The 12758-nt window shown below is 38.3% G+C and overlaps 2 protein-coding genes across 3 annotated transcripts; one reads left to right on the forward strand and one right to left on the reverse strand.

The window, feature by feature from the left end:
- Window positions 1-282: 282 nt before the first annotated feature.
- LOC104448541 (protein LIGHT-DEPENDENT SHORT HYPOCOTYLS 10) lies at window positions 283-2638 on the forward strand. Of its 2 annotated transcripts, XR_001988659.2 has the most exons (3): window positions 283-1044; window positions 1414-1465; window positions 2322-2638. XR_001988659.2 is itself a non-coding variant. In XM_018876757.2 (2 exons), the coding sequence occupies exon 1, from the start codon at window positions 468-470 to the stop codon at window positions 1020-1022; it is 555 nt and encodes a 184-aa protein (XP_018732302.1). In that variant the 5' UTR covers window positions 285-467; the 3' UTR covers window positions 1023-1044; window positions 2322-2638. The 2 variants fall into 2 exon arrangements, 1 of the variants encoding a protein (XP_018732302.1); XM_018876757.2 differs by lacking the exon at window positions 1414-1465 and having other exon boundaries at window positions 285-1044.
- Window positions 2639-8524: 5886 nt separating this feature from the next.
- On the reverse strand, window positions 8525-12102 carry LOC104448542 (uroporphyrinogen decarboxylase 1, chloroplastic). The gene is made up of 6 exons (XM_010062397.3): window positions 11895-12102; window positions 11644-11798; window positions 10432-10814; window positions 10030-10314; window positions 9370-9605; window positions 8525-8999 (listed from the first exon to the last, which is right to left on the reverse strand). The coding sequence occupies exons 1-6, from the start codon at window positions 11915-11917 to the stop codon at window positions 8831-8833; spliced, it is 1251 nt and encodes a 416-aa protein (XP_010060699.2). The 5' UTR covers window positions 11918-12102; the 3' UTR covers window positions 8525-8830.
- Window positions 12103-12758: the final 656 nt, after the last annotated feature.

The raw sequence follows: 12758 nt of genomic DNA on the forward strand, positions 1-12758 counted from the left end.
ACATATACTAAGACCATGAAACCCACCCCAACTCAAATAATCTTATACTCAAACTGGCTAGACTCAGGTGGCCACTAAACAGTGGTGCTAAATATGCTAATGCACACACTATAATCATTCATTGGGTGATGGAAGCATAATTATCATATTTTAAATGGAAAAGAAAAGAATAATTTAATTGGTGACAGTACATCAAAGGTGACAAAATAATACCAATAAGAAGGAAGAAAAGAAAAAAAGGAAAATAAGGGCTATAGCGAAAAGCACTTTCAAAGGACCCATTTCGTGTCTCCTCGAGTAGCCCCCATGATGTTAACTTCGTCTTCCTCCACTTCTTCCTCTCCGCTCTTCTCCTTAAAACCTCCTCAATAATTTCTCTTCCAAGGGAAATCAGTCCTATACAAGCTTATGCAGAGAAACCTTGAGGGAAGGAAAAATTCTTGATTTCCCAGAGAAAAAGCTGTGTCATGTCGATGGATAATAGAGGGAAAGATCCCATACAGGAAGGATCCTCGAGATCCGTCGCGCCTTCCGGTGACCATCTGCCGCAACCGACTCAACTGAGCCGCTACGAGTCACAGAAGCGACGAGACTGGAACACTTTTGGGCAGTACTTGAGCAACCAAAGGCCTCCAGTCGCAATCTCCCAGTGCAACTCCACTCATGTCTTGGAATTCCTCCGATACCTTGATCAGTTTGGAAAGACTAAGGTGCACTTCAACGGGTGTGTGTACTTTGGCCAGCCTGAGCCGCCGGGGCCTTGCACATGCCCGCTCAAGCAAGCGTGGGGAAGCCTTGATGCGCTCATCGGTAGGCTGAGGGCTGCCTATGAAGAAAACGGCGGGTTGCCAGAGACGAACCCATTCGCCAGTAGCTCTATTCGGGTCTACTTACGCGAAGTAAGGGATTCTCAGGCCAAGGCTAGAGGAATTCCCTACAAGAAGAAAAAGAAGAGACCGAATCGGAGTTTGATGAAGCCCAATAGTACTTCTAGCTCAAGTATTCCTCTTCACCAATCTTGAGCTACAAAGATTCTAGGAACTGGTAATTCGATTTCTCTATACTTCTTCAATTCTGGGTTGATCTGGGTTGAGAAGATGAAATCTGTTGATCAAGTATGCAATATATGCAATTGTTATGAGGAGTATATGATGATTATATTGGCTTATTGATACGGCTTTTTTAGCTTAAGCAAGATTGATGTGCTTCTTGAAAGGTTAAGTTTGCACATCATGATGGTTGCAGCGTGTGTACGTTCTTTCATATCTAGACAGTATATATGAGTTGTCGTTACTTTGAAAACCCTACCACACATGAGCTTCATAAAACCCTAATCCGCACAGTACGCAGTCGCTACAAGAAAAGACAGAAACAGTACTTGGTAACTTTTTCCCTGACGTTTTTCACTCTTAGGACACATTCGATGCTGGGTAGGAAAAATGCTCTCTCTCTCTGTCGATGCTGCGTAAGAAAAATGCTCTCTCTCTCTCTCTCTCTCTCTCTCAACTGGTCTTTGATTTGAATAATTAATTAATTAATTCTCAAATATGTATGCTTTCTTTTTATATGATCATAACTCTTTTTAGATTCTGCACGATTTTTTGCCCGCCATGAATGGACATGAAATCAGATCCCCTCATTTAAATCACTCACATCTTGATTAGCAAGGTGAGAATGATTGTATATATGAGGACACATGCTAAAACACTTGGTAGATCATCTTCATGTGCCTTGTTAATATCACACTCTAACGCTAAGATCTTGTGCCTAGAATAGTACCAGTCTTCTTGGATCATGCTTTGGCTGATAGTGCTAAAACAACACCAAAATTGAGAATACAACATAAGTCAGATCGCCTTCTCTCTGCATCAGATATGAGCTACTGGCTGACATTTTACCCATGACGCAAAATCCACAAGCATTATATTCCTACATATATATAGGCACATTATCAGGCAAATAGAAACCCGGTGTTAGTTGCGGATAATATATATGTATATACTAGTTACAATACTTTCATTCATCAATCCTCTCTTCTGGTGTTTATATTACACAAACATAGACATAGAAAGTTTATATGAAGATAATTCCAATATGAACTGTTCAATATGCGTAGTTCTTCTAATGTGATGCTAAATTTGAAGTATATCTGGCAATATGTACTCTCTAATGCGCTAAGTAAAAATGTGTATGTCCATGTGACTGTCAATTATCTTGTTAATAATTTTCTCCGTGTTGAATACCAAGCATGTGGTCATTGAACATTTTGATGTTATGAATTCCTGATTGTGGATTTCTAATTATTTTTCATCTCATTCCAGGAGCTTGAGTGAGCGTGAAAAGTCCAAATTACTCTTTGGAGCCCTTATTGCCTATCATATATAGTCTTTTCCAGAATCAAGATTGCTTTTTTATGACTCAAGAACTGTACTTTTCCTTAATTGAGAGAGGCAAGTATCCAATGCAGCAGTGATAGAGGAATACTTGCCTTGTGGGTGAGTCTCAATTTCTTCTTTTCCAATCTTTTCAACTCAGGTGATGACTGTTTGGAGGTTTGAAACATTTGAGTTCATGAATGTCTTCCACCATATGTATAACTATTGATGCAACTCTATGACCACTGCAACTTTCCCCGACAGATCTCTCTCTCTCTCTCTGAGCGCCATGCACCGTGCCTATTTCCATATTTTATGCAAACGTGTACTTACTTGAAATTACATTGATATTGCATGCATTATCATGCTACTCATGCAGTTCAATTTATTGGGTTCTCGCATATTCTTTCACAGCACATTCATAAATCTGTCTTATTACTCTCTGTTGATCGAATTGCTATGCATTCGATGACATACATATTTCTACACTAGCAATAGTTTATTGTACGCATATGATATTCTTATAGGTCCATCAAACCACTCCTGAATTGAATGAATATGTTAACCTTAGAGAAGAATTCCCCACCTAAAGATCTTGCTGCCCCACATATTGATCATTTTTATATAGTTTGGTTCATTTTATTTTTTTAAATCTTTGGATTCCTCATTGCCTTTTTGGACGTTAGATTTGGTATCTTTGACCCAATCGGGAACCACATTTCTCTTCATTGAAAAAATCAATCTCTCTTTCAAAGATCTTTGACAGCAGATCTACAATCTTTTGATGTTGTCTCTAAAGCTATTTAGTGCTCGTTTTATCTATCGAGAAGAAAAGTCATCAAGTTGTCATCGTGTGCTAAACGCAGAACAACATTCACATGGAGACACGTCAATCTATAGAGTTCTATTGAGGGATTGTTTCTTTTCTCACGTAGTCACACTTAGAAGGAACCTACTTCCCACTGAGTTTGTGTTTGCTCTTCACCCTTCCTTGTTAATCCCCACCCTGCAATTTAGCCAAATAAAAGGGGTCAAGTTTCTTTATCTTTGAAGCTTCCTCAAAATTTTACAGCAGAGGTTTTGCTGGTTGAAGTTGAATTTAGGCTGGCAGACTGATGCGATTCAGACAAGATGGAAAACTAGATGGCAAAGACAAGCACTTCAGCAAGTTAGGATGGGCATACAGTGATAGCTGTGATGATTGTGGGTGGCTAATTCCTCATGTTGGTGGTTAGTACATAGTTATGACTAGGTAGACGCATATGCATTAGAAGAAAAAAATGAAGAATGTTCTAAATGTGCAAGAAAGAGAAAAGAATTGCAAATTAAAATTGTTCTAAGAAATAAATTTTAGTGGTCGTAGAATGAGTAAGAAAGAGAAAAGATTCTAATTCAACTGTAGAATGTGAGAGATTTTATGAGGCTCAATTGGCAATTATCTTGACATTTTCAAATTAAGATGTTGCTTATAGTTCACCTTGATAGAAGATATTTGGGCTTTTAAGATTTTTTTTTTCCTCCTAAAATTTTAAGGTTGATATCTTCTATCGAGTTTGCTTTATTTAATAACAATTAACGAGTCAAAAAGTGCTTTTGAAACTATTAAATTTTGTTTAAGATGGGGAATAATTATCTCCAATCTCTGTCAAGGCGTGATTATGAGCCGCATTAGTGATGAATATGCCAAGTTGCATAAAATCCAAATTAAAGAATGAATTTCCCTTCGTGGCCACTTTGTTTCCCACTTCTTGCGAATGGATGATTGAGCACAAGAAATGGTCCAGCTTCTCTCCCAAATTAATAAAAAATAATAAATTAACATTCATAGGATAAGCGTTTTGCTTCCTCTCTATTCATATAGTCATGTCAACCTATTTAATTTTATTTTTTCAATTCGACCATCATGGGTCAGTGCCTTCTCTAATAGTGATTACTTGTTTAATTTGACACTTTTTGCCCTTTTGATCTCTTTGTGAAAAATGCTTGGCCAAGGATGCTTGAGTAGGGAAGAAGAGAATGAATGAAAAGGTAGCTACACCATTAGCTAAGTTGGTGTAGTTTGAGATTGACGGGGATAATTATCAAAAACGGCGTAAATTTATCGTAGAATACCAATTTAGTACTAAACTTTTCGATTTTCCTAACTTTGTCATAAACCTCTTGGCAATTTGTTAATATAGTCATTCTAGTCAATTTTGGTCTGAAATCACTGATGCGACAATCTAGTTAGCATCAATTGTTCTATGTGAAACAACTAGCCCTTAGACATTTCGATTTGGCCAGTTTCGTCATAAACCATTTCGTGATTTGTCAATGTAGTAATTACAGATAATTTTGACTAAAAATCATTAACGTGAAAGTCCAGTCAGTGTCGACCGTCCTACATGGAAGGGCCTGCCCTAGACTTTGACCAACGGCCTCCACCAATCATCACTAAGGTCTTGGTGATTGGCAAAGGCAAATAGTAAAAAAGAAAAGGAAAAGAAAAGAAAAATATTCATAATTTTTTTTTGAAAAATTGCAAATATTGTCTACGTTAATATTTGTTGTGTATATATAAAACGGTCGATGTCTATGTCAATGATTGCCGATCAAAATTTATCGGAATGACTATATTGACATATTGTCAAAAGATTTATGGCTTAGGATAATACTCAAAAGGAGGGTGAATAGGTTATAAAATGAACCTTGATAAATTTTTATGGAATTAAACAAAATCAAGTTAATATATGCAAGAACAAATTGATAGATGCAAGTATATGAAGCTACTATGCATGTGGTGCTTCTATCAAACAATTAAAATTGGGAGTGAAGGGATAAAGATTGATACATGTAGGTTTATAGTGGTTTGCTTAAATCAAGCCTATATCTGCTCATCTAGACCAACAACCATCACAATGATAGATTTCACTAGTAGCTCTTTAAGTTGTCAGTCCTAACTTGCATTGCTTTTACCCAAAGCTGAAAGATCACACTACCAATTTACATGCACCACTACAATACTTACACACTTCTCAAAAGATTACAATTAATGTATAACTCTTAGTAAGTGATTCAATTGAACACGAAATAAATAAAGTGTCCACGTAATTCTTGCAGTTCATCTTTATCTACTTTACCTTGCATTGATCCATCTTATAATTGTCAACCTTTAAGTTGATCATTGAACGATCTTTGAGATGATCAATTTTTCCGTTGTAGATAACAAATAAATCTCCAGAAACCTGTTTGCGCATACAAACAGACCCTTAGCAATCTCGTTGCCTCCAAGAATAAAAACTCCAAATAAGGAAATAAAACTTGTCCAACAATATAATGGATGATTGATTCGATTCTCCTCAAAGTGAATGAATTTGTAATTCCAGACTTGTGATCGACAGTCAAATTCCTTTCCGATCGATACCAGTGAAATCAATATCTAGGATTTCGTTTATTATTCCACGTGACACATAATAATCTTCTTACCTTAATATGAGCAATAGCTTCTATCAACCTCCTGCGGTTCTGCCCATTTAATTGGCTGATGATAGTCCATCGATTTTCCTAAGCACGTAAGTGAATGAGGCTTCCACAGACTTGTTCACCTATTGGTTCTTCCAAGTCCTCGTGAACATCCCATTCTCTCGACTTGTTCACCTTAAGGTCCATCTGGTCTTTTGAGCCCTTTTCACTTGGCGTTTAAGATAGATTCACTGATATCGGATTATTAATTGAAGCCACCTGAGCAGAAATAACATTTTAATTGATTAAATCTATAAAATCATGAGAAATGGTTTTGTCGGAACCAAAATTCCTTGAGGTTTTCTCAACGGACTAAATTGACCAAACTAAAAATTTAGAATTTAATTGGCATTCAAGCAATAAATTTGAGACTTATTTGATAATTTTCCCAAAATTTGTGTGTTAGTCCGAGAAATCTTCAATTCAATTTTGCTAACTTATTACTATTGCCGTAGTTGTCACTGTTATTCTTATTACTCGCCCTTTTACCAAAGGAAAGTCCCAAATTCATGTACTCTACGCCAAGCTTATGAAGGAGAATGTGTTTGAATGTCATTCAAACAAGCTTAAGGGGAAAAGAAATCTGAAAGTGGCCAGGAAACACGAAACAGGCTGATACGTACATACTCAACTTTCGTGAATAAAATCCGTAACTTCGAGATATTGCACCTCGATAAATGAGGACATATGCGAGCTAAAAAATGAAAAAATCTCCAAAAAGTTATAAACATATTGTAAGACAACCGATTCAATTTTAAACATTTAATTATGAAGATTTAATTATAAATCCTTTGACAATTTGTCAATGTAGTCTTTCTAAGTAATTTTGATTGAAAATCGCTAAAATGATCACCGAGCGTCTTAAGTGGTGTGGTCAACACTAACATGAATAATTTGTACAACTTATTATTTTTATTTTTATTTCTTTTTTCCCGACAACAAACGGCCGACTACAAGCTAGCCTGGATGAGGGGATTGCCTAGGGCAACCTACCATGGAAACAATCGGCAAAGGTTGCCCTAGGCGATTTGGTGTGGGCAACAATCCAAGGAAGGGCCTAGGTAGACCTCCCTAGCCACAGTGAAAATGGAAAAAAAAATCAAAAAATCAAAAAATTAGAAAATTAAAAAATTGCAATAAATATCAATAGTAGCGCGGGTTCACCACATAAGATGGCTAATGTCCACATCAGCAAATTCTGGCCAATGTTGAAAGTGCATAGTAGAATTTCGATACTTTTACTTGGAGAGATTGCTAAGAGGCAACCCAAGTCCAAGCTCACCTACCTAGAAACCACAACCATGGGCTCCAATACGATTTGTTGGAAGCATGCAACAAAAGTCCAAATCCAAGACCGCCAATATATTTATTTGGGCCCATATTCACTCAAAAATTTAAGCCAATGAGTTATAAGTCAATTATTAACTGCTCTACATCATATAAATTCCTTAATGTGGGAGTTCTCTAATACAAGTCACTCACGTGAGCATCCTAACACAAAATTGGCTAGAATATTCCGATAAATTGTTAAAAAGTTTAAAATTAAATTAGAAAAATTGAAAAGCTTGTAACCGAATTGACCGCCACATAATAGGTTTAAGATTTTTTGGACAATTATCTCTTGAGAATTTCAGTTGGATAACCGAAACACAAGATTATTTGTGAAAATAATATGGGAAATCTAACTTTAAGTGATACGCTTAATCTACACCTACATTCAGGTGGATATAAAAAGTGACGAATAAAATGACTGTTGGCTTCTCAACGCTATGATAGCATTCGCTTTAGAAAGAAAAGGACATGCACCAGAACTCGACAAAGGAAATCGATCAGATGCTATGCTGTGGACAAGTTGTATATGGCCTGATTTTGTCAATCTGGAGACTTTAAGCATTGACAATAGTCCCCACCAAGGATATCTAAATTCACGATTCAGGTTGGCCTCCGAAAATAGGCCATCCTAAAAGTGCATGTTAGAGGAAGTTTGGTTGGGTTATGACCCAATCAATCTTGAGTCGCAAGTGGCAATTCTAATGTTTTGACAAGTAAGCAAGTTCACGCATTTGAAGCTTCGAACAGCGAAACATAACAAGGTGAGATGAGAGACCTACGAACAATCAGTACAAGCTGGTAAAGCTATATATAGATAGCGACAATCCGCGATCACAGATTCACAAATTGCCAATAATTCAGATTTGAGTAGGCACTCATCACCTTGAAATAAGCTCCAAACTAAATCACTGCAGACCTCGCAAAGAACAACCCCAAAAAGGTGGAATGCCAAAGAATGTCTGTAGCACTGGACCACCCTCACTTCTCTAGGGTGTACCAGCTGAGGATAGGGATGTATATATTATGCTTGTGTGATGGGTCGGCAAACCTAGGCTAGGCTCGTCCTAGGCGGATCCTACTTTTGTCCATCCGCGTAGAATCATGATCAAGAAAGGGTAATTGCAACCACCAGTGACAAGGACAATTAATAATATAATATCTCTCTCCACGATCTTATAGCGTCAGGAGCTCTTTCCATAGCTTTTATGACGCCTTATCGTCTTTCTTTCGTTCTTTCCGATTAGAAGTATTCGGCAAAGTAAACATATAGTGCTAACCAAACCAACAAGAGTACAAGACTTCTGATATGAGGATGAATATTTGGAAAATGTAATTGAATCTTATTAAACCTCATGAAAAGCCCCCAAATGCAAAAGGCAGATAACAACAGTAGGCGGAGAAAGAAAGGGTCACGAGACACATGCAATTTCGCGTAACATTTGAACAATAATCATTTACAGATTGAACTGAAAAAGACACAAATTATATTGCTCACAGCCATGTACAGAACCTTCAATGAATACCCAAAACTGTGAATCTGAAGAGGAAGGCGAAAAGTCAGCAGTTATCCTGAAATTCTAAAGCTTCGCCAAGAGGGTTTTTCTCAAAGTAATCATCTGCAGTCAAGCTACCAGTGTAGCCTTCTCTGCTGCATGATCTTGTAAAAATGAATCATATGTTAAACTCCTGGCTACATCGAAGAAATGGGCAACTGCTTCTTCAGGTGTCCCAACAAGGACACCATGCCCCAGATTAAGAATGTGACCTTTTGGCCCTGCGCATTTCACAACCCTGGAAAATGTACCGAGTCAGATCAAACTCTAATAAATATTATCCTTTCGTTCACCTATCCAAATTTCAAAATAAACTTAAGCTGCCATATTTCTGAGTCACCATAACTTGTCTACATATGATCAAAGCAGGATCCTCAATGAAAATTCCCTCAATCTAGGCCAGATCCTACCAACTATGTTAGGTGAGTAGATCTTTGTCTCATTTTAGATTACCAAAATTGTCAGCCATCAAACACCATCCCCTATCTACACTTTTTCAGTAGTACAACCAAGCAAATGTTGTAGGCTTCAATCCAAAGCTTTTGACCACAAGGAAGTTTAGCCACTCAACCAATAAAAATCAAGGCAATTTGAAAAAATATATTGACCTTTGAATTTCTTCAGTCAAGGCTGGGAGAGGAGAGAACAAGTAAGCAGGGTCAACATTTCCCTGCACGCCAACTCCACTACCTAACCGTTTCCTTCCATCTGCCATGTCCACAGTCCAGTCCAGCCCAATCACATCCACTCCAGTTTCTGTCATTCGCTCAAGAAGGCCACCATTTCCATTTATGTATAGGACGAGCGGAGTTCCTGGGCATCTCTCTCTCACAACATCCACAATCTGCAATCCCATGTGGGTCATTGGATCAGACGAAAAACGGGATGATTAGCTTAAAGCATTTTCCACTTGATTTCTTTTGTTGTTGTTGTTGTTGTTTTTTTTTTTTTTTTTTTTTCTTGGTGCTTAAACTTGGCAGAACAAGGATGCGATAACTCAAATAGGAGAGAGATGCTTGCAGTCAATGACATCCTTTTCCATATAAGATGACAAATTTCGACAGTTAAAGTTAATGTTCTCCCTCGAGACCAAGAAAAATGCAACCATTTTGACTGAGCCTCATGCACAAACAGCAATCCAAGCTTATGCACAGACCATCTGTGCTTAGCCCAACTCTAGCAGCAAGACAAAGTAAGTAGTACCGAATGTCTAACAAAGAAACCGTGTCAAGGAAGTTAGACGAAATCAGAATGAAAACAGCTGCTACCTGTTGGATGTAAGGCTTTGACCAGTGTTCCCACATGTCAGGAGGTAGCTGTCCACCCCATGAATCAAATATTTGTATACAATGAGCTCCAGATTCCACCTGGAAGATGGCATATTCTGCAATTGCTTGAGCAATATGAGATAGGAGAGTCCTCAATACATGCGGCGCTGTATGGCACATGCTTTTTATGACAGTATATGTCCGAGTCGTACCCCCTTCAACCACATATGTAGCAATTGTCCATGGTGCCCCAACAAAACCAAGTAGAGTGGCCCGCCCTTCAACCTTTATAAAAGATGAGTTCAAAAAGCAAGTAGCTACAATGACAATTATTTCTCTGTTGGTGACTTAATATAAATTAGCTGAACCCCTTCATGTGAATGTCATGCTATCATCAATTACCTCCTGCCGCAAGATCCTCAAGGAATCTCCTACAAAATGAAGTTTCCCCAAGTCAATTGAATGCAATGACTTCAAGGCCTCCTCAGAACGAATTGGGGACCCGATTACAGGGCCCCTTACTTCTTCGATGTCAAATGGGACCCCAAATGCAGGTAAAGGGGTGAGTATGTCAGAGAAAATGATAACCCCATCTGGATGAAAAGCTTCCCAAGGCTGCAAAGAAATTTCCACAATGAGATCAGTGGTCTCTGACCTCTCTCTGAAGGATGGATGTTTCTCTGCAAGCTTTCTGTAAACAGCCATATACCTTCCAGCTTGTCGCATCATCCATGCCGGGGGCCTATTCACAGGATCTCCTCTAGCAGCCCTTACCAAGAGTGGATCTGAAAGTAAAATATATTCGTAGAGCAAAATAAAATTAATGAACTCAAACTGGGAAATTTCAAACAAAGTGATGCCTTACAAGAAAGGAGAGTAAGACAAAAGGGGGATAAAGGAGGACTGAATAATTGACTTGGTTTTGTTGAATGTGAATGAACAAGGCTCCAAAAAGAATACTAGATAACAGAGAATTCGTCATACATGAAAGTTATTGCCACTCCATCTTTCTAGCCTCCACACCTCTCCATTGTGTGAAATACCATTGGAAAACCATTAGTTGTGGAGTATCTACCAATGTGAAGTCTGACATACAACTTCCCAATCAAATCAATTTATCAAACTAATCTTACTAAAAGCAAACTAGAGATCACTGTGACACCTCTCCAAAGAAAGTAACAACCACAGTATTAATGGCCAGACATCAAAGAGATCCAATGGCTAAACTTCCACATAAGAATACAACTTTGCAGTTATCAAACCGACACGAAACATAACCACAAATGAGAAAAATCAGAGCCAACAAAATGGCAGCAAAGCCAAGTTCAAGCAGTACGTCTACAGCATTCTCTCGAGTGCAATCTGCATTGACCTTCGCAGTACATTTTGAAACGTCCTATCCAGCCATCATTTAGAATCCACTTCTGACTACTTCTAGTCACCACACCGAAGCACCACTTCCAGATATAAGCACAAGCCATTCAACTCATGCATAGTGATAATCCACAGCACACGAGAGTGCAAACCACGAAAATTCAACACCCCGAAACGGCGCAAGAAATAAACTTTACAAGAAATTACTGAAAAAAAGGGAACAAAAAAAACCAAATTTACCAGTAGCTGAAGAGGAAGAGCAAGCCACGCGAAACCCCCGGCGGGAATTCCTCCTATTACGAGGGACCCAGAACGCGTCGAGGGGAGTGCAACGAAACCCTAGATGCTGCACGGTCGGCATCGAAGAACTGCTTAAACCCAGCGAGCCACACGCGCTACACAGACACCGACCAAACAGCAGAGTCAGATGAATAAGCATTCCCGGAAGAGAAGCGAAAGAAGGGCGCAATTCGGAGAACGAAGGTCCCAACCTGGTCAAAGAAGGAAGACCCATTGGAGAGGAGAACGGGATTGTGCTTTCCCTGTGCTTAGCTCCGGTGGGTCTTCCTTATCTCTCTCTCGGCTATGGCTTCTCTGATCTTCAGGAGATGAGTGAAAGTTCGTAACTTTGACTTCAGTTCGGGGCTGTGAACTCTTTGCAAAAGATTACATTTTGTTCTTTTTTGCGTTTGGTTTTCTTGCATTTTCGTTTCTTACCGGGCGGATGGTGGATCCAGAAGGATTTGGGGACGGGCCGGTCCAGGACCGACACCTGCGTTTCTGCATTATTTAGTTTCTTAACAAAATGTTAGTAATTTGTAACCGTGGCATGAAAGGAAAAATCCATGTACATTTCATTATTTTGTTGTTTATTTTTTTGGTGGAATCATTTTTTTCATTGCTTAAGAAGCACTCTGTAGCAAAATTCTTTGCATTTTATCTTATACTTCATTCGATAAAAAGTTGAAACATCCTTCCCAATTTCACCCATCATATTATTATGGATTCTCTGCTCTGAGACCATTAATCTTCCTTAGTATGGTTAAAATTAGTCTTGTCAATGTCATTAGTTATTATTGTATATTCCTCTAAAATCATCAATTTTCTCAATAGTTTGAATTTGAGTCCGGATAGGATGACGAAAAATTCACAATGTATGATGAAGTCCTCTAATCCGAATACACCTAGATATAAAAAACTTCAGGTTAGAGGAATTGATAAGAAAAAAATTAAGATAAAATAATATTTTTCTTCCAACGATGGGTGGGGTGGTTCATCTAGCTTTGCCGGCCATTGCACAATGACCATCTCCACGACAATTGATCATGCTTTTTTACCACTATGCAATTGTCCTT

This window comes from Eucalyptus grandis, chromosome 6 (genome assembly GCF_016545825.1).
Source record: "Eucalyptus grandis isolate ANBG69807.140 chromosome 6, ASM1654582v1, whole genome shotgun sequence".
In the NCBI taxonomy this organism is placed as follows: domain Eukaryota; kingdom Viridiplantae; phylum Streptophyta; class Magnoliopsida; order Myrtales; family Myrtaceae; genus Eucalyptus; species Eucalyptus grandis.